The sequence below is a fragment of the Puma concolor genome, chromosome E4 (assembly GCF_028749965.1).
Source record: "Puma concolor isolate L17-30 chromosome E4, mPumCon1.1.hap2, whole genome shotgun sequence".
NCBI lineage: Eukaryota > Metazoa > Chordata > Mammalia > Carnivora > Felidae > Puma > Puma concolor.
Window position 1 is genome coordinate 39668945 of NC_141683.1, and position 27960 is coordinate 39696904.

At 35.5% G+C, this 27960-nt stretch overlaps 1 protein-coding gene across 10 annotated transcripts in view; it reads left to right on the forward strand.

The window, feature by feature from the left end:
* RPS6KC1 (ribosomal protein S6 kinase C1) overlaps nucleotides 1-27960 on the forward strand; it is a 320826-nt gene that overhangs the window by 32031 nt on the left and 260835 nt on the right. For 8 of the 10 annotated variants that reach the window (XM_086694890.1, XM_086694889.1, XM_086694893.1 and 5 more), the window contains exons 4-6: nucleotides 2533-2648; nucleotides 11522-11615; nucleotides 23065-23427. In XM_086694890.1, the coding sequence (XP_086551016.1) occupies nucleotides 2533-2648; nucleotides 11522-11615; nucleotides 23065-23427 (573 nt within the window). Of the gene's footprint in view, nucleotides 1-2532; nucleotides 2649-11521; nucleotides 11616-17759; nucleotides 17800-19478; nucleotides 19547-23064; nucleotides 23428-27960 lie in introns of those variants that run through there. The other 2 variants (XM_086694895.1, XM_086694894.1) reach the window with 2 other exon arrangements.

Consider the following 27960-nt stretch of genomic DNA (forward strand, 5'->3'; position numbering starts at 1 on the left):
ATGTGCTTTAATCTTTTTGGAAGTTGATACACTCATTGCTTGTATTTTAGTCTAGCTTAATAGGGAGGTTGGATGAATCATTGATTACACTTAGGATTGAAGCTCCCAAATTCATATGTATTTGTTTTAGCTACTAAATAATTTTTTTAGGATGTCATTAAAAAGTAGCGAGTTTTCTATTAAAATTTCTCAACAAGTACATAGTGCATTTAAAGATAATATCAGGTAGTCTTGTGGGTTAAAATATAGTATGATTTTTTTGTACATTTCCTGGATTTTTCTATAGATGTTCACAAAATTATTAATACTCATAGGCACTGGAATTAACTTTTTTGTGTAAAGCTTAAACATATTGGACTTTAATCATAAGTACCATTGTATTCTTAGTTTCTTATTTAGACAAGAAGGAATAATGGATATTTAACTGTTATTTTAACCTGTTTGGCCAGTAGATTTTTCCCAAGACTGAATAACCTAGATTTTTTCAGGCCAGAAAATTTGCTTTACGGGTAGGGGCTCTTGGAAGTTTGTTTCCAGATAATATTATTGTTAGATAAGCTAGCACATCATTTTAGATTTTTTTTGGGAGAATTGAGTTTAATTGAATTGTTGCATATGATACGCGAACTAATAGAAACATGGATTTAGCATAACGTATATTAGGTTTGGTTTCTTATGACAAAACTTAAAACCAGATAGAGGTCAATTTCTTTCTCATGGTATGAGATCCAAAGGTAGCTTTAGGCAGGGCAGCTCTACAGTAATCAGGAATCCAAGTTCCTGCCTTGTTGCTCTGTCATTTTTAACCTCCCATGTCATAGTCCTTCCTAGAAAGGGACAAGGAAAAAGAAGACAAGGCTATCTCTTAAAGAGATTTTCAGGATGCCACAATATAACTTTTTTGTCCGTTATTGGCCAGAACTCAGTCCATGTCCACATATAACTGCTGCAAGACAAGCTGGCAATGTAGTGGTTTCTTGAGTGGGTGGGGGTTGCCATGTCCGCTGTTAGAAATTGGGGATTATTTTACTAAGGAAGAAGGTACGAACAGATACTGGGCTGGCAACTGGCAGCCTGTTGTATAGTATAAATAAAGCAGCGTTTTGAATGTTAGAGATCCTCTAATTGACTGCCGCTTGCTGGTTAATCTTTACTGGGCTCTGGGCTCTTTGATGATGCTGATAAAAGTTAGAGACTCATTCCCTAGGAAGATGTAGCTGTGGACACATGCGTGGAATTTTGTAGGATTGCTGTCTTTGGAACTCATCCATTAAGGCAAGCAGTTTATTTATGGATCACTGTTAAGATTTTTTATTAATGAAAAATGACTGTCTTCTAGGAAAGAATGTTCTACTGTTAAAAGACCGTTCTTTCTCACTGACATAGTCAAGTATGAGTTAATTAGCAGGCTCTGTATGCTAGATATTGTGATGATACTTCAACATTCAGAGGCATCGTGATTAATTTCTTAAGTGCTAGTTATGTGCCTGTCGTGGGACTGGAAGTCTTAAGTACATTGTTTATTTTCGCCATTTTACAAATGAAGAAATTATCTAAGATTTTATAGCTAGTGAGTGAGAGAGCTGGAATTTACACCCAGGTCTAACTCTAAAACCATTTCTGTTAGTTTTCATGAAGTAGACACTTCCCCATAAGCATGAGACGCATTGAGCTGAGGGTATTTAGCGGTTCAGTGTCAAATTCTTGTCTTGGTTTACATAATGAGGAATCTCTTTGTGCCTCAGTTTTCTGTTAACGTTTTGCAGAGCCACTTAAAATGTGATGGTGCTCCTCTTTTTATTTTGTATTTTTTAAGCCTGAATTGCAATCAGTATGATACGTGAGCTATGACAAATGTCAACTGGTAATCTGATCTAAGAGTAGTACAAAATAATCATATTTTAAAATGTCTTATCAGCATTCAAATTGCATATAGCATTGAAAAAAATTCTATGAAAACCACCTCTCGATCACCTTGTAAATCAGAGCTCACTGGTGCTGTGAGTACTGTCTTTCTTTCCATAAGCCTGCTGTCACGCGCACATGGAGTTTGGCTTAAAAGCTTTTTGCTTCAAGCTGAGGGTTTTGACCCCACTGATATACAGATGTTCTCATAATTTCCTCTCTTCGGCTCCTTTATAAATCAAAAAGAGTGGGAAAAGGGAAAATTATATGAGTAATTACAGTATGAAATTACTGTGGAAAACCATTTCATTTCTTTATAATTCTCTTTTCAACTTGAGTTTCAAATCACCAGCTTCTTAAACGTTAAGTTTCTTACATTGACAGGCCTTCGACTATGGCTGCACCACTGATTTATCAGTTGACACTTCTGCCTTTTGTTTTATGAGAAACATTATTTTCTTTCTTAGTGAGAGTACCTCTGACTCCGATTGTGCAGACTTGACTTTAGAAGACTGTGTAGTAAGGCAGTGATAGGCCTGTCACTTCTTTCTGATCTGTGAACGTAAACTTTCACTAACTGGCGTTTGATCCTTCCTTCCTTAAGTCTTGATTCTTATTTCATTCTAGGACGATTTGATGAAACTGTCATCGAAGAGAGAAGACAGTGTGCAGAAGATTTGCTACAGTTCTCTGCCAATATCCCCGCTCTTTATAACAGTAAACAGCTTGAAGATTTTTTCAAGGTTTGACAGTCTTTCTGAAATATTTTGTACTTTATTAAATATTTCTGTTTTCTAATTTGTCGTAAGGCAGGATTCAAGTTTGGTTTTTTTTTTGTTTTTTTTTTTTACAAAACGTCACTTACTATTGGATTTCATTACTCACTGAAATAAGTAGAAGTTAGTAGCTAAACAACAATGTCTTTGGCATATCTTCTGATTTTAGTGTAGAAATGGATAAGATTTTTGATTCATAGGTTTTAAAAAATTGGTGCAGAGGGCTTAGAGATTATCTCATTCACTCTATCATAATTGAAATACATTAAAAAAATTTAAGTATCATGAAATTTCAGTTGCTGCATTCACTTTTCGAGGTGTCTTTCAGTGGTAGACTCTTTGGGATAGAAACCACTGTAAGTTGATATTCAATTTGTTATAATTGTACTACTTTGTATTAGAGACAGACCAAAAATGGTCACTATACAATTTTAGAGAAGTAGGTGAGTACAAATTATAGTACCAGAATCATTGGATATGAGTATCAGTTTCTTGACATGTAAGGTTTTCACTCTGAGTTCTTTATCATTTTAATTAAAAAAATTTTTAATGTTTATTTATTTTTGAGAGAGAGAGAGAGAGAGAGAGAGAGAAAGTGGGGGAGGTGCACAGAGAGGGGGAGACACAGAGTCAGAAGCAGGCTTCAGGTTCCAAGCTAACAGCACAGAGCCTGATGCAGGGCTTGAACCCACAAACTGTGAGGTCATGACCTGAGCCAAAGTCTGACCCTCAACTGACTGAGCCACCCAGGTGCCCCATGAGTTCTTTATAATTTTATATAATTTTACAGTTTTCTGATTTATTCTGCATTGAACCTGTGCAAGTCGTCAGTTGGTATTAATGTCTTTAATGACCACAGTTTTCCTATTGCCTTTAGACTTATAGAAAAAAGCTAGGTGATTGTGCCATACTTGTTTTTTTCCTTCTTTGTGTAAATGTAATTTATTTGTATAAATGCAATTTGTTAGAACATACAGCCAGTGAGGTATATGAGTAGTGGGAGTTTTAAATTTCCTGATGGCAGTGGATCTACCAAAGGAAAATATTTTTTATGAAAAATATTTTATGAAAATAAAATATGAAAATATTTTAATTTACTGAAGAGAGTTGATGTTTTGAAAAATATTACAGACTTATGACTTTACAGTAATAGAAATAAGAATAGGAAAGTTTATAGTAACAAGATTTCTAGTGATTGACTTTGTTGCTTAATTTTTCATTACTGTGTGAACTAGGCCAAGATGATGAATGTGGCTTTGTTTATGGTATACTGCAGATCTTTAGGATAGAAGGCCAAATCAAATTGGTACAGTATTTGCCCTTTGTTGTTCTTGGTTACAACCCTATCTATGTGGCAAGGAGTCTATGCTTATAGAAAAAGGCAGCTTTATTAAGCAAGAAGGATATGACTTTATAGAAGTTGTGAAAAGCAGTCATGCAAATTATCACATGCCAAGGGCTAAAAAAAAAATCAGTCTAGGAAAACAGGAGTCAGATCTTAGACCTTGAAGAATTTAAATAAAAGTTACCTGTTCATTCTGTTTCCTTTGGATCTGGCAATTCCTGATTATAACTGCTGCTGGATGATACTTACTTTTTAGGCTTTGTGCAGTGAGAGACAGAAGAAGAGAAAAGAATACATTGGGCACTTCAAGGGAAGTCAAGCTAGTTTTAGAAAATGTATTAGAAATACTTTAGGTAGTCTGCTGGGCAAGAGAGGGATACTGATTGGGCATTATCACAGCAGTAGTAGTCAGTCTCTAAATAAACAACGAAAAAGCTTAACCGTATTAACTTAAACAAGAAAGGGGTGTCTTTGTCTCTTACAACGGGAAGTCATGAGTGAGGAAGATAGGATGTCGCTGGCGCAGAGCTCAATAATGTCCTCCAGAGCCTTAGCTTTAGCTTCCTTATTTGGGGCGTGAAAGGAAAAGGGCCAATAAATGAATGCATGCCAGTTTTTAAAAGCTTTCCTAGACATTCTGCCTAGAGGTAGTCCTTCTTACATCCAGTAGGCCAGAACTGGGTTACAGGACCGTCCGTAGCTTCAGAAAAGTCTGGGTGTGTGACTCTTTTGGCTTTCTAGTTCTGATTGTGGATGAAGGTATGAACGGGAGGTTTTTGGGTAGTTAGGTCACAGGGTGTGCTACAATAACATGTAGGTTTTTTGTTTGTTTGTGTGTTTGTGGAAACATTGATGGTATTTGCCACATTGCAAATGACCACATAGTCAAATGATTTGATTTTTTTTTTTTAACATACACAGGAGTAGGAGTGCTACAAAGTGCTAGAATGAGCCTCTTGTTACTCATTACTCATCTTAAAAAATTACCAGTTTATTGCCAAATGTTTTTCATCTATACCTTTCCATGTGTATTTTTTGCTGTTTATGAATATGTATGTATTTGTATGTATATATGCATTTACAGTTTTATTGACATACTTTAAAATTTACCAATTGTAAGTGTACCATTCAGTGATTTTCAGTAAATTTATAGAGTTGTGCAACTGTTACATTTCTGCCACCTAAGCAAGTTTCTCTGTGTCCCTTTACTGGCAGTCTCCTTTTCCAGCCCCGTCCCTGGGTAACTACTTACCTGTTTTCTGACTATAGATTTACCTTTTCAGGACATTTCAATTACACAGAATCACACAGTATGTGGTCTTTTGTTCTGGTTTCTTTCACTTAATGTTTTCACATAATGTTTTGAGTTTTATCCACATTCTATCACGTATCAGTCTTCTGTTCCTTTATGTCGCTGGAAAGTATTCTGTTATATAGATCATACTACGTTTTGTTTATCCATTGGCAAATTGACAGACATTTGGTTTGTTTTCAGTTTTTTGGGCCTTTGTCTAGTATTGCTGCCAACAAATCTGTGTGTAGATATATGTCTTCATGTCTCTTGGGTAGATTCTGAGGAGTGGAATTGCTGGGTCTTATGGTAAGTTTATGTTTTTAAGAAACTGCCAAACTGTTCTCCAGAGTGACCATACTGTTTTAGATTCCCCAGCAATGTATGAAGGCTCTGGTTCTTACTCAATTTCACCAACGCTTAGTATTGTATGATTTTTAAATTTATAGTTTTTCTAGTATGTATATCGTGGTATTTCACTGTAGTATTATTTCCATTTCCTAATGGCTAATGATGATGAGCTTGTTTTCATGTGCTACTTATTCATATGCTTTGGTGAAATATCTGTTAAAATCTGTCCAGTTTTGGTTGGATTGTCTTATTATTGAGTTATAAGTGTTCTGAGTATATTCTGGATACAAGTCCTTTATTACATATGTGCTTTGCACATATTTTCTCCCAGTCTATGGCTTGTCCATTTTCTTAATGGTAGGTATCATTTGAAGTGCAAAAGTTTTTAATTTTGATAGAGTATAATTTACCATTTTTTTCTTTTTTTGAATCATGCTTTTTTTTTTTTTTTTTTTTTGGTCATATCCAAGAACTCTTAGGGTAACCCAAAGTCAAGATTTTCTTCTATGTTCTTTTCTAGAAGTTTTAGTCTTACTTTTAGGTCTCTGATTCATTTTCAGTTAATTTTTGTATATTGTATGAGGTAATAGTCTAAATTTGTCTTTTGGCACAGGAATATCTAATAGTCCCAGCACTGTTTGTTGAAAAGGCCATCCTTTCCACATTGAATTCGCTTAGCACTGTTGCTGAAAATAGAATTGACTGTAAATGTAGTGGTTTATTTCTTGACTTTTGATGTCTTCTATTGATCTGCATGCCTGTTTTTATAACAGTACTGTATTGTCTTGATTATTGTAGTTTCATAACAAGTTTTGAAATTTGATAGTGTAAGTTGTCTCACTTTATTCATACTTTTTCAGAGTTGTTACAGTGATTTCAAATCCTTTGAATTTCCATAAAAATTTTAGCATCAGCTTGTCCATAATAACAAGAAATTCTGATGGAATTTTGGTTGGAATTGTATTAAGTCTATAGTTTGGGGAAAATTATTATTTTAACAACATTGTCTTCCAACCCATGAACATGAAATGACTCCATTTATTTAGGCGTTCTTTAATTAGTCTCAGCAGTGTTTTACAGTTTTCAGTGTATAAGTCTGGCACTTCTTTGGTTAAAATTACTCTAAGCATTTTATGCTGTCGTGAGTGGTTTACAAGTTTAATCCATGTTGCAGCATGTATCAATACTCCATTCCTTTTGGGTGCCTATATAGTATTCCTTTGTATGGCTAGTGGATATGCTACATTTTGTTTTTCCATTCATCAATTGAGGCACATTTGGGTTGTCTCTCCCTTTTGGTTATTATGAATGATGTTGTTAATGACTATTGGCATATAAGTTTTTTGTGTGGACATACCTTTTCATTTCTCTTAGGTATATACATAGTATTGGAATTGATCTGGGAGGATTTCAAATTTTAATTCAGTTTATTTACTTGTTACAGGTCTATCATGGTATTCTCCTTCTACTTGAATCAACTTTGGTAACTTGTCCCTTCCCAGGAATTTTTCATCTAAATTGTGTAATTTGTTGGCATAAATTGTTCATAGTATTCCCCCAGAACGCCTTTGATTTCTATGGGTATGTTAGTGATGTCCCTCTTTCATTCATGATTTTGGTAATTTGTATCTGGTGTATTTTTTTCTTGGTCAGTCTACCTAAAAGTTTGATATTTTTGTTGATTTTTTTCAAAAGACCAACTTGGTTTCATTACTTTCTCTCTATTTTCTCTATTTTATTTTGATTTCTGCTCTAAACTTTATTTCTTTCCTTTTGCTTGCTTTGGATTTACTTTGTTCTTTATCTAATTCTTTAGTTCCTTAAAGTGGAAGTTTAGATTACTGATTTGAGATGCTTATTCTTATCTAACATGGGTGTTTACAACTATAAATTTTTCTTTTAGCACTACTTGAGCCTCATCCCATAGCCTTTTACACTTTGTTTTTATTTTTATTCAGTTTAATGCATTTTCTGCTTTCGTGGTTTTTTTCTGTAGACTCTTTGGTTATTTACAAAAATGTTCTTTAATTTCCAAGTATTTGTTAATTTTTAAAGTTTCTTTTATTGTTGAATTCTAATTTTTGTTTTCTTGTGGTCGTGGTCAGAACGCATGTTTGATTTCAGTTCTTTTAAATATATTGAGACCTGATTTATTTCTTAGCATATGAACTATCCTGGAGAATGTTGCATGTGTGCTTGGAAGGAGTGTATATTCTGTTGTCAGGTGGAATTTTATGTAAATTTTAGTTAGTTCAAGTTAGTTGTTAGTGATCTTTAAGTCTTCTGTATCTTTGCTAGTTTTCTGTCTAGTTCTGTCAATTATTAAGAGTAAGATATTGAAACCTCCAGTTAATTGTTGAAGTTTCTTTCTTTTTCCTTTTTCTTTTTTTAATGTTTATTTATTTTTGAGAGAGAGAGAGAGAGAGTCGGTTAAATGTCCGGCTTCGGCTCAGGTCATGATCTCCCGGTGAGTTCGAGCCCTGTGTCAGTCTCTGTGCTAATAGCTCAGATCCTGGAGCCTGCTTCCGATTCTGTGTCTCCCTCTCTCTCTCTGCCTCTCTCCCACTCACGCCTCTGTCTCTTTCTCTCTCAAAAGGAAATAAACATTAAAAAAAATTTAATTGGCAGTGTGTAACTGCTGATATCTCTTCTCAATTTTAAATTTTTATTGTATTTTTAAACCTCGCTAACTAAGGGTTAGTCCTATAACAGCATAGCTTAGTGGTCAGCCAGTGATTGGTCTTTGTATTTAAACACTTTGTTCCAGTATATGCTTCTTCCATATGCTGATGTTTCTTGATATATTTTCAGAGTTCAGGCAGTTTTTAAGTTTGCCCTGGATTTTGTTTATCTTTGAGATCTCTTGCATTTCCTCTGTGTGTGTGCGCACCATTGTGGTTTGTTGGGGATTTGTAGATAGCTTGATTCTTCTGTAGTCTCTCCTGTATGGGTGAGTAGAGAGCTTGTTAAGAACCCGTATGGTTGTGTACTTTCTGTAGCTCCCTGTGAAATGTCTGGCTAATACGCTGGTTCTTTGCTTGCTGGAACCTCATGCTTGCTGAGCCACTGTGCATTGGTGCTGGGATCGCTACTATTACTGATGATAATACTGTTTGGGGTGGACGACTTCTGTGCTTCAGTCCAAATCATGCTTGCCTCCTCTGCAAGTGAATCTGCTGAATTTCAAGGCTTGTCTTGCCCTTGTATAATTACCATGGGAACCCAGCTGGGACAGAAGGTGGGAGCAACCCCAGGCAAGAATACCACAGGCTCCCACAGTTCTTACCTGTGATTTTGTGGTTTTTTATGGGTAACCACTTCTTCATTCGTTATATGTTTTTGGTCAATTTCCAGAGCACTCAGATGGTCGTTTTGACATTTTTCTCCAGTTGTATCATTGTCTTTTGTGGAGAGCATTTGCTGATCTACTTATTCTATTATACCTGGACTCCTTCACCCCTAGGTTGACATTTCATTAACAAAAAACTTTGAGATGCTGTGTAATAAATTTCTTTCTACTGCATAGTAAAGAACGCCTAGTGGTTAATGTTTTTGATCGAGAGATTAAAATAGCAATTAATCTAGAGATTTAATGTAGAGATTAAAATACAATTGTGGCGTATTTCTCCACTACTTCCCTTGAGTTCCTATGGAAAGTTTTTTATTATTTTGTTTAATTAAAGATTTATTCTGTATTTGTTGTTTATTAAATGAAGTAAATAAAATTTCTCTAAGATTGTGAGCTAAAATAGCTTTTTGTATTCTTTAGTATTGTGTTTTTATTTTATCTTGTGAACAGATCTATATCAGCTAATATTAACAAATAAAAAATGAGTGCTTATGTTGTTCTAAACACTTTACATGTATAAAGTCTTTTAGTCCTGACAACATATTAAGTTATAAATAATAATTCCATTTTATAGATAGGTAACAAAGTCCACATCTCTGATAGTAGAAGAGGTAGTTAATGGTTGAAAGGCACTTTCTGTAAACTGAGATTATAAATAAAATCAGCTTTGTCAGGTAAAATTCTCAGAATATTTGCAGATTTGCTTCAGATTTGGTTTATGGCTTAGTCTAAAATAGAGACTCTTCTTTTTTGGAGAAAAATTCAGATACAAACTGTGATTTGAATATTTTAATTCACAAATAGAATAAAGTGTATAAATTCTTGCTTCTAAAGGGAATAATTGTTTTTAAAGTTTCAGTTCATTTAACACTCTGGGAAGTAAAATTTGGTAATTTTAGAGGAACCATTTCAAATTTCTCTTTCTTAAAGATAAGCTGGTAGGGAGACTTTTGATTATAACTAAAGATAGTTAAGTTCTTTGTGCTGAAGGAGAGAGGAAAAAGAGGTCTTGTATTTTTCGTGGGTTTTACTATCCTGGTAGTAGTGTTTGGGGACATAGAACTGTTGGTGGAAGGTAGAATGAAAAATGTTACGGAGCAAAAGAGCTATTATTTTAGTTATAATTATTTAAGGATTTTAAGTCCTTATACTCATGATTGAAACAGTCGTAAAACCACAGCACAAAACATACCAGCACCACTTTCTTGATAAATAGCATTTTCTAGTTGCACACAGAGTGAGAGAAAACAGTTTTTTGAAGGTTGAATTTGCAAACCTAGTTACAGAATTAAAATAATGGTCACATAAGGAATCAAAATAGTTTTTATATTTTATTAAAATATAGTTGTTTTAGGGGCGCCTGGGTGGCGCAGTCGGTTAAGCGTCCGACTTCAGCCAGGTCACGATCTCGCGGTCCATGAGTTCGAGCCCCGCGTCGGGCTCTGGGCTGATGGCTCAGAGCCTGGAGCCTGTTTCGGATTCTGTGTCTCCCTCTCTCTCTGCCCCTCCCCCGTTCATGCTCTCTCTCTCTCTGTCCCAAAAATAAATAAAAACGTGGAAAAAAATTTTTTTTAAATATAGTTATTTTATAGTTATTAAAAATGTGTTGCTTTGGGGCACCTGGGTGGCTTAGTCAATTAAGTGTCCAACTTTGGCTCAAGTCATGATCTCATGGTTCGTGGGTTCGAGCCCCGTGTCAGGCTCTGTGCTGACAGCTCAGAGCCTAGAGCTTGCTTCAGATTCTGTGTCTCTCTCTCTCTCTGCCCCTCCCCCATTCATGCTCTCTCTCTGTCTCTCAAAAATAATAAATAAACGTTTAAAAAATGTGTTGCTTTAATACAAATATCTTAGGTTTGTTTAGTTTTATATTATGTCTAAATAGGTTTCAAATTTAGGGTGCTTCTGGAATCACTGAGGTGCTATGTGATATATGTTAGTTTTTAATTTGATAAAATTAAATGACTTCTAATAGAGTCCCATCATTTATCACTAAATAGAATGACCAGACACTAAGGATGTTGAGTAATAGTCTGTAGCTGGTGTGTGTGTGTCTGTGTGTGTTTTCTGCATTTTTTAAATGAGTACTTTAGATAGGTTTTATACATACGCTTTTATAAAAAGGCACATGATATAAACATGATAATATTCCTTTTGAATTCGCATTGGTTAATGCTAGATTTTAATAATAGATTGTTTTTTAGAGTAGTTTAGTTTACAGAAAAATTGTGAGGAAAATATAGTGCTTTTCTGTATACCCCTTTCCCTTTCACAGAGATTCCCCTATTATTAACATCTTGCATTGGTGTGGTACATTTTTTACAGTTGATGAATCAATATTGATATTTCTATTGATTTTTTAAAAGCAAATGTAATCTGGTTTAACAGATGAATGGTTTCTGTAATCCTTAATACGTACTCAGTTGAGATAACTATTGTTAATTTATTACTCATTTAAAAATAAAACCCTTACTGACAATGATGCACAATTATTCTTCTCTTTTTAGGGTGGAATAGTTAACGATGGTTCTGAATTGATTGGACCTGCGGAAGCTTATTCGGATTCCCTTGTTGATAGCTTTCCTGAGTGTAGTACTGAAGGTAGGATATTTTAATTTTTTTTCATTGCAGTGGTTTTGATTGCAGAAGACTATAAATCGTATTTGAATTGCAAAAGAATAGATGGCTGTAGGAATTTGAGAGTATTTTATCAATTCTAAGATGCTTTTTGTTCTTCGTGTTTTAGTAGTATCACCTAGTATCACTTGGTGCGTGATATTGGGTTGATGATACCTTCTTACATTTAATTGACAGCTTTTTTCTTTCTTAGTGATATATAAAATAATGATTTATCCTACAACTAATGGCATATTAGATTTGATGAAATATGGCATAATAAGTGTTCAGAATTTATATTGTCTGGTGTAAGAATACCTTGCTAAAGTTTATTTAGCAGCATCTGACTTTTAGACAATTAATTTCAAAACTGGCTTTAAAAGTTTAGTCATGTGCCTAGAAAGAGTAAACCTAAGGCAGTTCTAGTGTAATTAGTATGTTTTATAATAACATAAGTCTAAACCAAAGCAGTTTTTTAAATTCTAATCACTTTAATTCAAGAATGCATAATCTCTTGTTTTATTCCTTTGTTAAGCCATCCTTGAATTTTTATGAAGATTTAAAATACATACATTTTGGTCTTTAGATTTCCTTAGCTAGTTTTCATCCAGGGAAGATTTTGGAATGGGGGAAAAAAAAAAAGATTTGGGGATAGGGAGGGAGTGTCTTTAAAAATAGGTAATTAGATTTGTTTGAAGTGGCTTAGGTTTGGTTTATATAAAAGTAAAATCATAGACTAGCTATTTCTTGATCGCTTTCATGAATAACAGTTTATGGCTGAGGAGGATGCTTTACGACTCTAATATGGGAGGTAGCCGTAATCTCATTGTAGTGATGTTTTTGTGGGGATATGTACTGATGTCATACATCAACAGACACACTGATACAGATTTCTTGCTGTACATTGGCATCTTAATTTGGGAGGAACAGCAAATTCCCATTCGTTGTGTAGGCTGAATCTTTTGGTGCTACCACATTGAGAAGTGATGAGCTCTTCTTGTTTTTCACGGTGGCTCCCATTGACTTAAAAGCAAAGTCTGTTCATTTACACCTAGTGTTCTGTGTTTTGTATGGGCACCTTAGGCCCAGCGGTTTCCATTAGATCCTCAATACTTGTGACTCCATACTAGATCATAGATCAGCCAAGGTTGTAGAAAAACATTGCTTACAGTAATTTGTTCACATGTATTTATTTACATTGTACATATTTATAATCCATTATGTTTTTCGGAAAAAACAAATACCTTTTTCCTGTGACCTGTTTTGATCTGTGATCCTTGCTAGGCTTTGGAAAACCTACTCCCTGCTGGGGATCCCAATGTGATTGTTTCTAGAGCTAGTTTCTTGGAAGGTAACTTATTCGGGATAATCAGATCTGGCTGTTGCCTCAGAGATACTCTGTTTCTGGGAAGAGGGAGGAGGTATTTTCTCCCTGTAAATGTGGTGATTTGGTGACATCCAATAGTGGACAAATAGGGTTACAAAGATTCATAGGAGAGTGTTCAATGAGGAGTACAGTTTTTAGAAATTTTAGAATGTTTCTTAGTTTCTCTCCTCTTGTGTTTTGTTATAGGAATCTAAGGTTACGTGACTTGGGAATTGTTATATTCTTTTAATATTCATAATAATCCTTTTTTACTAGGTGAGAGTCAGCCATGATGGGAGATGTATATCTCAGGAACCTATTCTAGTGTAAGGTCGTCATGGATGGGAATGATACATAGGTCTTTTGTCCTTTTTTATAGTCTGGAAGAGAAGAGAGGAGCATTATTATTAGGAATGAGTTTTCTTGGGATGGTGTTCTAGAATATGGAAGAATGTTCAGAGTTCAAATGTGACTGTGGTAAAAATGTGGTAAAAAAAAAAAAATAGGATGAGCTTGTAATTTGTTGTCCAGAGTGGGACACTTCTGAGAAGTAAAGAGGGTACTTTAATAAGTACAAGACAATAAGCTTAAACTAGGACTGCCTCTGGTACACTGGGGCCATATGGGCCATTCTTCCTAAAACAGTTGTTTTGGAATTTACCTTTTGAAGTTTCAAAAAGATAGGTTTTCCTTGAAAGGATTTATCTTTTTTTTTTTCCTAGTTTTATTTATTTGAGAGAAAGCGTGGGCGAGTGGGGGTGGGGGAGAGGGACAGAGAGAGAGGGAGAGAGAGAATCCCTTCCCACCCCCATGCAGGGCTTGACCTTACAAACCATGAGGTCATGACCTGAGCTGAAATCAAGAGGCCGACGCCCCACCTACTGAGCCACCCAGGTGCCCCACGAAAGGATTTATCTTTTAGGAATATGCTTTTATGAGAGAAATTAAGGGCTACCTTTTTGTTAAAAACATCAGAAAAGACTTACGCTACTTAAAAGTAATACTGACATTTTATCCTTTCAGTGCATAGCTTAGTTTTCCAGCTGTATTACCATCTCTGAAACACACTGTGATCCATGAAGAATGCAAAACATGGAACTGGAAAGGCAGTTAAAGCTTAGATTTTTTTTTAATCCCCCCTCCCTTTAAAAGCCTTTACGCCTGACTAATTAATCCTGCTGAAAGACCTTGTTGACAAATACAGATCGGAGTGTCAAACAGCTTGCAAATTCATTGTTATTTGAGAGGGGAAATGACTTTTAAATATCATGAGATTGTCTGGCATACTGGGTAAGTGGAAGATATACTTTCCTACCAAAAGGTCTGCAAACCCCAGAGACAACCAAGGGAGAGGGCCTGTGCTAGCAAAAGAGCAGGGAAAGCTGGCAGCCAGCCAAGCCCCACAGGTATGCAGTGAAACAGAGAGTTGTAGAGGGATTGTGGTGGCAAGTGCTCGGGGTTTGGATTTAGAGCCAAAATGTGAGGAGGTGATTCACTCCATAACATCTCCTCTGAGTGTAGTATTTTAAATGGTGTTTCAAAGGTGTATTCATTTTTCACACTTGTGATTTAGTTTGCCAGTGAAATGAGCCAGAGGGGCAAATCTTAATATATAGTCTGCTGTTTCAAGGTCCTTCAGTAGAGTTAGAATGACATGGCAAGTATATCACCTCTCAGAGAACAGATGTAGAGGCTAAGTGATCATTATTTTTATTAGTACCATAAAAATGCAATCAACAGGTCTTAATTTACCTTGAAGGAAAGTTTTCTGAGGAAAACATAAAGAGCTGGATTAATGACTTTGAAAAAAATTATCATTTGATTGTAATGGGATAGTGGAAACCCCTTTAAGGTTCCATAAAACCAATAATTTGGTGATTAACTGGTAAGTGTATTTTATCTAATATGAAATTGAGAATTATAAAATTATTCAGTAGGTTTTTAGATAAAAAGTTTATATTGTTTTATGTTTTTAAAATGAAATGCTGGTTACTTTTCATATCCTTTGTCCAGAGAAATTAAACTATATATATATATATTTAAAGATGAAAGAAGATTTACTTGATTGTTAACATCTTATTTCCTTTTTAAACTTGCATCTTTTCGTTTGATTAAACTTAGCTATGAAGTTACCATGACATTTGTAGAAACCTGGCCAAAATGGTGCATGGGAATTGAGCTTCTTGACATGTTTCTCTCATCTGTTGGCCCGTTTGAAGGATGTAGGTTGCTTTACTGCCATGATGGCCTTGATATTGGAGCCTTTGATGTTGGTAGACTCTCATCTGGTAACCTGTGTCATTTCCTCTTCCTAACACGTGACTTGACTTCCTTTGCAGTTGTGGGAGGGACATTTTCCAGGTGTACGCAGCAAACCAGAGAAAATAATTAGATGATCGTAATCACAAATAGAAACTGAGAGGTCAGTTTCTTATATGTAAGATCTCATGTGTAGAATATTCTTCAATGTCTCCTGGGAGTAGCCAGATCTACCTTTGTGTGTGTGTGTGTGTGTGTGTGTGTGTGTGTGTGTGGGGCCTGTAAATTGTGGATTAAGAGCTCCCTGGGTGTTCAATTGTAGCAATTGTAGACACAAGAAAGAATCTATTAAGCTGTCTTGAATGAACCATTTTAGAGTAAATGAGATGTACATTTTGAGAATAGCATCTATTTCTGGTCTGTGTAAGGGATCTCTAAAATCACTCTCAGTTCAAGATTTGTATTTTTATTCGATGGTGGGATAAGAATTCTTTCCATTAAATCTTGAAGATTAGAGGTAAACTGTATTAATTTGGATAATTTTGATTAGTTTTAAAGCATTAAGGGAGACTAATTGGAAAGGTGTCTAGTTATTTAAGTTTGAGAAAAAAATCTTCTGTATCAAAGTGTCATTTTATTATTATATTTTTCTTTTTATTATTTGTATTTCATTTGGTTGATTCAAAGTTGATGCTTTCAGGCAGGTTCATTTTAAAAAGGAATATTCTTAAGTTGGTTCACCACTTAATAGCCTAAATCTATTTTTGAGACGAACTTGAAGTGTGTGCACCATGGAGTAGTGTAAGATGACAAAAATACAGAAAGCCTAATTGAAAGTAATTTTAAATTTAAAGCAGGATTTAGCGCAAGTATCCACTAGGTGGCACCATGAGAACCCTAAATCTTGTTACTGCGATTATTCTAGGCCCTCTTGTATTATGATAGAGTATGCTTATTCAGTTAGAAGTTCCTTTTTCTCTTAAGTGCTTATCTGCCTAACGTTTATCTATTTTCCCTTGTTAGTTGAATTTTCTTTGGTGAAGGAGTTTAAAATAGGTAAAAAAAGAACAGATTATTATTCTTAAGATAAACATAAATGAGAAGGTGTCATTGTATGTGTGCATGTAAAACAAATGATGCAAATTATAAATATTGACTCTTATAAACCCTAGGGCTATTGAGGATAATATTGGATTTTAGGGGTTGGGTGGGGCAAATAAAAAAAATTGATAATATGTCATGGAAAGTGTTTGAGAGTAGAAAGAACATCAAGAATGACACAGATAAATCCCTTATTCCACAATTAAAAATTGGAATTTCAGAGAAGTTAAGCCATGTGCCTAAGGCAGTCTAGGCACTCTGGGTATTCAGTAGCAATCATAAAAAATATATTTTGAAAGAAGAGATTTAGTTTTATGGAGAGGGAGGCAGTGAGAATACATATTTGGTATAGAACTCCCAGTGTGAGCGGCTTGTGCTCTGGTAGCAGGATTGATTTGCAGAGATTATGGAGAGTAGCAGCGTAAGAAGTTCATTAGATAGAAAGGAAAGCCAACTCATAGATCCTTGTTGTTCATGAGAAGATAACAGTATTAGGGCTGTAATTTTGATTGATATGTTACTTTCTGAACTTATTCCATTTTTCACCAAATATGCAGTAGATATTCTCATCCTCTTTTCATAAATTTTCAAGGGTGAAGCAAAGACTTGTCCCTAGGACATTATAAAAATGTGAAATATCAAAGGAATGGTACTTCTTAGTAACAGTGGCTATTTCTTTTTTTTTTTTTTTATTTATATATGAAATTTATTGTCAAATTGGTTTCCATACAACACCCAGTGCTCATCCCAAAAGGTGCCCTCCTCAATACCCATCACCCACCCTCTCCTCCCTCCCACCCCCCATCAACCCTTAGTTTGTTCTCAGTTCTCAACAGTCTCTTATGCTTTGGCTCTCTCCCACTCTAACCTCTTTTTTTTTTTTTTTTTTTTTCCTTCCCCTCCCCCATGGGTTCCTGTTAAGTTTCTCAGGATCCACATAACAGTGGCTATTTCTAAATGATAAGTTGATAATCAGGTACAGGAATCTTAATTATGAGATTTGGGTATTCGCCTAAAATCATATTTATAAGGGCTTGTTTCTTAATGGAGATTGATATGTATGTCTTCTCCCTCAGGGTGACCTTTGTTCTGCTGGCTAGATATTTTGCTTTGTGTGTGAAGCATGAGTCATTGCTACTAGGAAAAGTAGAAATTCCCTTTCGTTGACTGAACCTCAGTGCTCAGTGAAAGCTATCAGCTAATAATAATGAGGCCATGTATTTTATATATAGTTGACCATGAGAGACCACCTGTTGTTCTAAAGGAAACCGATCTCTTTTTGCAGATGGTCTTCAAATACAGATTTCTGATAGTTTATAGTATAAAGATTTATTCTATAGCAACTCAACCTTTTCCCCTGGTGCCTGTCTTTCAGAGGTGGTGTCCTAGACAGATTTCACTAGACTGCCCTACTCTGAGCAGTTCAAAGCACAGAAGGTGAAGGTAGGTAGGTGAACTGGGATGCTATATAAACCCCTCATGTCTGTAGCTGCTTTTTAACCGGTCACCTGGGGCCCTCTAATAGCCCTGAGACTTGAATCTCTGTGATATGAACCTGGAGGCAGAACGCTTTCATAGAACCTTTGACTCTTCCCCCTCCCATCCCTTCCCAAAAAGGCTTAGGTTTTTGTCTTGATGGTGTTGGTGAAGGATGTACCTTTTACTCTCATGATGGCTCCAGAGGGCCCCTTTAAACATGGATTGACTTCAGGTTGGTTTAACTTTTGACAAATAGTGTCTGAATTGTCAGTTGTTGCCCTGCCTTATCCACAGTGTTCTTCCTACTCACCTTAACGAGAACCTCTTGTTTGCTGCTCTATCTTATTAGCTTTCTTTCTGGGTTTTAGGAAGCTAGTCTCCACTTTCCGTGATATTTCTATGTAGCTTTGTATAAAACAGGTTGAATGACAGGACCGTGAATTCAAGGAGGTGAGCAAGCACTGTGATAAGTAGCTGTATTAAGGATATAAGGTGAAAAAAACTAGGTACTGAGTGTGTGTGTGTGTGTGTGTGTGTGTGTGTGTGTGTGTGTATAAATAATTCATTACTGTGGTAGTGAAAGGGGAGCGTTCTTGAGGTGATTGGAGGATACTTCATTGAGAAGAAGGGAATTTAGAAATTGCTTAAATGCAGAAGAGATTTCCTAGAAGATGATTGGTTGCAGTGTATGGTTGAGATATGATAGGGTTCGACTTATGATATGGTTGAGATATGGTAGGGTGCATCTTAAGAGGAGAATTAAAGGAAGAAGGTAGGCGAGGAAGAAATGTCAAGGGTTAGTCTGCTTCAGACAAATCTGTCTGTAATCGTTTCTGTCTTCTCTCTTAAGTTAGGAATTCCTTGGCACTGGCTGCTGGGTGATACGTATGGGCCTATATTGCATAAATTATGTTTGTATAGCATATATTCGTTCACAAACAAATTCCCAGTTTTAGCCCTTGTTGCATCTCCTTTGATAGCCTTCAAATACAGAGCCTTAAGAGCTTGTCATACACATGTAAGCAATGTGGTAAGAGTCACCTATAATCCCACCATACAGAGAAAATTACTGTTAGGCTACCTCTCTAGCCTTTTTTTCTGTTTTTGTTTTAAAATTAGAATTATAGTATATGTATATACTGCTTTGCAGTTTATTATTTTTGCATAATAGATCATGAATACTTTAGCATTAAATATTCGTTTGTAACATAATTTTTAATAGCTGTATAATATTTTATCAAAGGGATGTACCATAATCTCTTATTGTTATAGGAATTTGTTATTTCCAAATTTTCACTAATTTTTGTGATGATTATTCTCAAATATAGATCTTTGATCGTATCTCTGGTTATTTTTGGTATAATTGTTGAATTTCTGGGTCAAAGGTATAAAGATTTTCTGCATCTGATATGCATTGTCAAATTGTCTTCCAAAAGGGTTAAATCAGAAGTCTTTTTTCTTCCCTTTGCTCCTCTCGTAGTTGGGCTAGAAAAATTCCTCTTTCTAACATGCTAGTTTTTCTTTGCTCACTTTGAAAGATTCTTCATTTAGAATTAGGTAGAATTTGAAAAGGAAATTATTTGAATATTATTATTAATTATTACTTTATTTCATTATCTGATATTCTTCCCAGGTATTTTGCTGGTCTTGCTCTTCTGATCCAATTTTATGTAATCATGATTTCCTTTGCTAACAAAATAAGATTGGAAAGGTAAGAGAGGAAATAAGACTATGCCACTAGATTTTTGTGGTCAAAAGCCAAGAAACTGAGTACACATAATTTTACCCCTTTGCCCTTTGGTATTATTGTTCCTGTTCGAAAGGAAAATCAGGCAAAACATGAAACAGTACAGTATGATAGATGATGTGAAGGTTATAGTGACAAGACACTGGAGAGCAGACAAAAGATCTATAACAGTGTTTCCTTTCTTTTATGATTAGCTGTATAAACCAGAACTTATTTTTTAAACTTTGTCTATTTGTTTATTAGTATCAATGGACCAGGTTATATAATACCCCCATTTAAGGAAATAAGTGTGCATTGGAATATATAAAATGTTTTGAAATCATTAAAAAAATCTTTTATGAAATTTATATATTTCTCAGAACAGTGGTTAAATAATTTTGTAGATTGCTGTAAAAGATTCTGATTTTGAAGAGCTGTCTGTACAGTTGAAATGTCAGAGATTGAAAAGATTTCCACCAGAGCCAATGAATCTCTTCTCAGCTTGTGGATTTAATGAAGTGTTTTGCTTTTAGAGAACAAAATTAGTTCTTTATGGGCATTCCACGGATTTGAGAAAAGCCCCTGAAAACAGGATATGTTGACAGGGTGCCAAAGTAGTGTCTAAAGTTGATTTGAAATTTGAGTTTAGCTGCCAGTAACATGTTTTTACCCTAACTTACTTTATTTGAAATGAAGTAAGCAATTTAAGTCTATAATAAGTTGACAAACTATGGCCTGTGGGCCAAATCTGACCTGCCACTTGTTTTTATGTGACCTAATAGCTAAGAATGGTTTTTACATTTTAAAATGATTGACAGTATTCAAAAGGATATTATTTTATGGCATGTGAAAATTACATGGAATTCACATTTCAACATCCATAAATAAAGTGTTACTGGAACACAGCCATGCGTATTCATTTACATATTATCTGTGGCTGCTTTTGTACTTCAACAACAGAGCTGATTTGTTGTGACATAGATCATGTGGCCCACAAAACCTAAAATATTCACTCTCTGGTCCTCAGAAAAGAAGTTTGCTGATCCCTATTCTAGAATTGTATAGTCTAATCTACCTTTAAGTTTGGCTTAGGATATGATCTTGAGGAAATAATTTTCTCTTTAATATATTGTCTTTTCTGAGGAACTTGGAAGTCAACATTCAATGGTGATGCAGATTGCATAGCTGTTCCCAAATTTAATTTGTATGTAACTCTATTGTCAATCTTATTGAATGATATATAGATCAGTGGCTCTCCAAGTATGGTCTTTAGACCCTTGGGTATTCTAGAGATCTTCTCAGGGGGTCACCAAGGCAGAAATTATTTTTGCAATGGTCTAGGAAATTATTTGTCTTTTTCACTGTTTGACATTTGCACTAATGATGCAAAAGCAATGATAGGTAAAACTGCCTTGCCTGAGCGTGAATCAAGACAGTGATACCAGACCGTAACAGGAATCATGCCGCATACTTGCAGTAATGCCAGTGCTCATTTTACCTGAGAATGCCCATGATAAAGCAGTAAAAACTATTAACTTTTATCAAATCTCCACCGTTTGCTACATGTCTTTCTTATATTCTGTGTGAAAAAATGGAAGTATACATAAAACACATCTGCCTAACTGAATTGCCATGGTTGTCTTGAGGAAGAGCACTTGTTTGAGCTATGAACTAGCAGCTTTTCTCTTGGGACATCATTTTTGCTTGAAAGCACAATTGACAGACAAACTGTCATTATTCAGATTTGGGTATTTGGCAAATGGTTTTCAAACGCAAACAAAGTGAGCTGACGCTTTAAGGAAAACAGCTGACAGTGTTTGTTGCCAATGATAAACTTTGAGTTTTCAGTGCCAAATTAGAATCCTGGAGAACCTTTTTTTTTTTTTTTTCTTTTTTAAAGTAATCTTTACATCTAATGAGGGTTTTGAACTCCGGACCCTGCGATCAAGAGTCATACGCTCTACCACCTGATGCCAGCCAGATGCCTGAATTTTGGAGAACTTGTATCTGCTACTTTGAGCTTGACAGTTCCCCAAGACCTAAAGAATATTCTGCTGAGATTGGTGGTGATAGTAACAAATGTGATTTGTCACTATAACTCAGGGAACCAGTACTTACAAAATGTCCAATGTGTGATGCACACATTCAGTGTGCAAGACAGATCAATGGAGTTGAATGTAATAGAAACAAATTTCACTGACAAGAATTTATATTCTATATGGCAACTAAGCTTTAGGAAACTACCACTTGTCAAGTTTTGGTATAGTATCAAAAAACAATATCCACAAGTATTTGAAAAGGCTGCTAAAATATTCACCCCATTTTCAGTTACATATCTATGCAAGATCTTCCTCAAATCTTTCAACCAGGGCAACATCCGACAACAGATTGAGTGCAAAATCATAATATGAGAATCTAGTCATCTTCAATTAAAAAGATTTGTACAACTGTAAAACATTGTCACTATTCTTACTAAATACTTTTTTGCTTTGGAGAATATAGTTATTTTGAACAAAAATTACATTAACATGTAATGGGCTTTAATGTTTACTTAAAAAAATTAGTCTATTTTAAATAGATATTTACAGGTATAATCCACAGGTATATTTTTTAGGTATTTACAGGTATAATCCACAAAAAGAAGCTTTTTTGAGGTTCTCAATTATTTTAAGAATGTAAAGGGAGGTCCTAACGCCAGGAAGTTTCATAACTGTTGTACTTCATGCTCGTTTACCATGAAGTCAGTTTTGTGAAATGGGAGAAAGAATTTTCATCGCTAAATATTTCAGTACCACCTAGTATTCATTTTCTGTCAGAAAACTAAGAGGCAAATACAGACCAAACCTCTCTCCAAAAGTTTGTGGAAGAGAATGAAACAAAAATTTCTAAAAATTTAGTTCTTTAAAACACACACACACACACACACACACACACACACACACACAACCAAATGGTGTACATTTTCCAGATATGGATTATCTAAAAGCATACCTCTGAGGGTACGTTGTAGAAATAAATAATCATTACATAATTGCCATAATAGTTGCAATTGAATGATAGCCTATTATGCTTTGTATGCATGAACTGTATTCCTCATTTAAAGTTCTGCATAGTAAGTAAATTAAGTGTCTTGGGCTTGGTCACATAGTAAGTTTTAAGAGCTGGGATTCAGGCACTTGTTTTTGTCTTACCTTGAGGCTCTTATTCTTTTTTCTTTGTTATAATGCTGTTGTTACAAGGTTTTGTGGTAAAGGCTCTTCATTTTGCAAGACTAGATAAAGACTTGTCTTCAGTTTTAGTCTGATAATTAAGGCAAAGGAGATTATTTTCCAGAGCTGAATTCAGTAAGCTAAAGCAAATGGCCAGGCACCGATCTCCATCAGGCAATGACAGCCTTCCTGATCGACTCGAATAGTATGAACAAATGAATAGTCAGCATGATTTGTATTCTTTTTGGCTGATTGTTAATTTAATATCTATTTATATTGTGATCATATTTCTAGGTTTCTCCAGTGACAGTGATTTGATATCTCTTACTGTGGACGTGGATTCTCTTGCTGAGTTAGATGATGGAATGGCTTCCAATCAAAACTCTCCCGTTAGAACTTTTGGTCTCAATCTTTCTTCGGATCCATCAGCATTAGGGGCCGTTGCTTCTGACAGCGAACAGAACAAAACAGAAGAAGAACGGGAAAGTCGTAGCCTCTTTCCTGGCAGTTTAAAGTCCAAGCTTGGCAAGAGAGATTATTTGGAGAAAGCTGGAGAATTAATAAAGCTGGCTTTAAAAAAGGAAGAAGAAGATGACTATGAAGCTGCTTCCAATTTTTATAGGAAAGGAGTTGATTTACTCCTAGAAGGTGTTCAAGGTACAGTTTTATCTGTATTAATATGTTTTGGAATGTTCTTATGTTGGTATCTGGAAAGAAAGTGTATACATATAACTGTATCTTGTGTATAGTCCTATGTCCAAACGAGACTCAAAATGAGAAATTACTGAAGATTAAATGACCTACCTTTGGGGATGACTGGGTGGCTCAGTCAGTTAACTGTCTCTTGATTTCCTTTCAGTTCATTATCTCACAGTTCGTGAGACTGAGCCCCGTATTGGGCTCTGTGCTGAGTCTGTGGAGTCAGACTGAGCTTGGGATTCTCTCCCTCTCCTTTCTCTCTGCCCCTCCCCCACTCCTCCACCTCTCCCCCATATAAATAAATAAACATAAAAAAATGACCTAAATTTGGGTAAAAACTTTTAGTTACATGAAGGGAAGGCAGGATCAGAGCTACTTAACACTCTGCTTTGATCAATTAACCAACAAAAACAGGATTTAAAAAACTCAAATCTCCATGTCTCTTGTATGAATAATATTCTGTTTTTTTCTGACGTGGCCAGTGTTCCCCAGCCTTCACCTCTCACAGGAGTATTCACAGAGATTTAGTGCATTTACTCCTGCTGGCCTGAAGAGAAGAGATGAAATGTAAAGGTTCTTGGATTTACCTACTGTTCTTTTCTGTTTTAGTTGCCATAAATTCTCAGCTAGTTACTGGGGTGATTGGGGACATTTAGAATGAATGTTTCTGATGTCTGTAAGTAGAACTTAACCTTTTTTTTTTTGCCTCAGATTTTTTAAGTCATTTGTCTTTTCCTTACAAGAAACAGTAAGGGGCGCCTGGGTGGCTCAGTCGGTTAAGCGTCCGACTTCAGCTCAGGTCATGATCTCATGGTCTGTGAGTTCGGTCCCCGTGTCGGGCTCTGTGCTGACAGCCCAGAGACTGGAGCCTGCTTCGGATTCTGTGTCTCCCTCTCTCTCTGCCCCTCCCCTGCTCATGCTCTCTCTCTGTCTCTAAATAAAAACATTAAAAAAAAAAAACAAAACAGAGTAAAGCATACCACAGTTAGTTACGTGACATTGTGGACACAAAAGCCGAAGGTTGATAAGACCTTCTTGATGGTTTTCTTTCCAGAATATCATCATTTTTACTGTTTTCCTGTCATCTTTGACTTGTTAGAACCATTCTGATGACCATAGTCTCCTGTAGCATGAACCCTTTTTTGCTGTAGTACTTCCGCCCTCACCATGCTTGGTGTCCTGTCCTCCAGAAGTGCTCTGCTTTATGAGAGTGTAAACTTTCAGCCTTCTAATGTGGTAGACGATGAATACTTGGCTGCATGGACCGGAAGAGGGAGTGTATCTGGTGGCATCAGTGCTTCTTAACCAGAATTTTCACTAATTCGCTTGTTTTTGGCCCTTACTCTCATTTCCAAGCTACCCAGTGCTACACGTTCCCAAACTAATTTACAGTGTCATATAAATCAGGCAGCTTTCTTGAGCTTCCTAAGTCAATAACCACGCATCCATCTATTTTCATTTTGTAAAATGTTGTTGTTGCAGTCTTCTCTTGGTGTCTCTTTGTCCTTGGGGGCTTTTGCCTTAAAAATAATTCTTTTACTGCCATGTTAATGGGGTTTCAGGAGGGAGTATTTCTCCTGGTTTGATTGATACATCATTTTGATACAAATTTTTGTTTTTCTTTCTTTTTTTAATATATATTATTTAGGTTTATTTATTTATTTTGAGAGAGACAGAAAGAGCACGAGCCAGGGAGGGGCAGAGAGAGGGAGGAGAGAGAGAGAATCCCAGGCAGGCTCCACAGAGTCAGTGCAAAGCCCAACATGGGGCTCGAACTCATAAAACCGTGAGATCACGGCCTGAACCGAAATCAAGAGTCGGATGCTTGACTGAGTCACCCAGGGGTCCCACAAATTTTTGTTTTTCAGGTAGTGTCATATAGTCAGTTGGGGTTTTTTGTTTGCTAGTAGAACATTCTGGTCTTTAAAGATCTGCACATTTTTCTTCTTTGTCTTAACTCTCATTTTGGGTTGGGAGTTTAAAATTGGGATAAGTTGCAATTAGCTCTGATATTTTCCCTTCTTTTTTTTTTTTAAAGATAATTTTGTGCTAAAAAGTCACTAGTGTTTAACTGACACAGATACATCAGTGTGATCTTTTTCTGTCTAAAGTTATTTGCATTTAAACTTAGAGTACTTCATAATGTTGCCACTTGATGGCACCAGAAAAATAAAAATCTTTACTTCAAAATGAGAATTATGGATCCATATCAGCAAATAACAAAAAAATATCATTTAGGTAGTTATTTTGTGATTATGATGGTGAATTATTTCTCACCAGAACTTGATACTAAATATAGTAGACTTCTGTCTTAAGGAATGTTACCATTTCAACATGTTTTTCCGATTTAACACATGCCTGTCTTTCTGAAACCACAATATCCATTCCTGCCCTGGATTGGTTTTTGTTGTTAATGTGCCATAAGAACTAAAAAATTATACTTGACTAATTGCTTTTTAGTCTTTTTTTTTGTTTATTCAATTTTTTATTCATACAAACTGTGAGAATCACAATCACAGAATTCTAATTTTTAATCAATATGTAAAATAACCTTTATTTCAGTCCTCGTGGTTATACTTTTAACTATGTGTTAAATGTAGCATCAGAGCAGTGCTTCTGGTTCGTATTTAAAAGTGTAAAAGCTACCTCCTAACAGACACATGGACGTTATTGGTTTTAAAAAAATTTCCCCCCAGTTTTATTGAGATATAATTGACATATGACATGTAACGTTATACTAAAGGTACTCAAAGTAATGATTTGATATATGTATGTTTTGTGAAATGATTACCATAAGTTTAGTTATATCCTTTCTGTCACATAGTTAACAGGTTTTTTTTCTTGTGATGAGAGTTTTTAAGATCTACTCTTTTAGCAACTTTCAAATACATGATACAGTATTTTTAACTATAGGCACCATGTTGTACATTATGTCTGCAGCATTTATTAATCATATAAATGGAAGTTCCTATCTTTTGGCCACCTTCACCCACTTTACCCACCACCCCTTATCCCTCACCCCTGCCTTTGGTAACCACTAATCTCTTTTCTGTTTCTATGAGTTTGGTTGTTTTTAGGTTCTACACATAAGTGAGACCATATACTGTTTGTGTCTTTTCTGACATATTTCACTTAGCATAATGACTTCAAGGTCCATATATGTCACTAATGGGTTTCCTTTTTTTTTTTTTATTGCTGAATAATATTCCCATGTGTGTTTATGTGTGTGTGTGTGTGTGTGTGTGTGTGTGTGTGTGTGTGTGTGTGTGTCTTGACTATTGTAAATAATGCTGCAATGAACATGGGAGTACAGATACCTCTTTGAGATAGTGATTTTGTTTCCTTCTGATGAATACCTAGAAATGGAATTTCTGGAACATATGGTTGTCCTATTGTTAGTTTTTTGAGGAACCTTCATGCTGTTTTCTGTGATGGCTGCACCAATTTTACATTCCCACCAGCAGTGTCCAAGAGTTCTCTTTTCTCTGCAACACTTGTTATCTGTTGTCTTTAAAAATTTTTTTAATGTTTATTTATTTTTGAGAGAGAGAGAGTGCAAGTGGGAGAGGGGCAAAGAGAGAGAGAGAGAGAGAGAGAGAGAGAGAGAGAGAGACAGAATCTGAGCAGGCTCCAGGCTCCAAGCTGTCCGCACAGAGCCTGATGTGGGGCTTGAACCCACAAACCGTGAGATCATGACCTGAGCTGAAGTCAGATGCTTAACTGACTGAGCCACCTAGGCACCCCTGTTGTCTTTTTGATGATAGACATTCTAACAGGTGTGAGGTAATATCAAATTATGGTTTTGATTTGTAGTTCCCTGATGATGAGTGATGTTAAGTAACTTTTCATGTACTTGTTTGGCATTTTTATGACTTCTTTGAGAAAGTATCTTTTTAATTCCTCTGCTCATGTTTTGATCGTATTGTTTAGGTTTTTTGATATTATGTTTTCTTTATATATTTTGGATATTAACTCCTTATCAGATATATGATTTGCAAATATTTTTTCCCATTTGGTTGACTGCATTTTCATTTTGTTGATGGTTTCTTTTGCTGTGCAGAATCTTTGTAGTTTGATGTAGTCCAACATGTTTATTTTTGCTTTTGCTGTCAAATCCAAAAAAAAAAATCATGCCAAGAAAGCTACCCCCCCCCCCCCGTTTTTATCTAGGATTTTATGTTTTTGGATTTTATGTTCAAGTCTTTAATCTGTTTTAATTTTTGTATATGGTGTAAAATAGGGGTATGGTGTTACTTTTTTTGCATGTGGTTGTTATCAGTACCTTTTAGTAAAGAGACTGTCTTGTCCCTAGTGTATATTTTTGGCTCCTTTGTCATAAATTAACTGACTATGTATGCGTGGTTTTATTTCTGGGCTCTATCTTGTCCCAATGATCTATGTGTCCAATACCATACTGTTTTGATTACTGTAGCTTTGTAATATAGTTTGAAATCAGGAGATGCTTTGTTCTTTATTCATAGGATTGCTTTG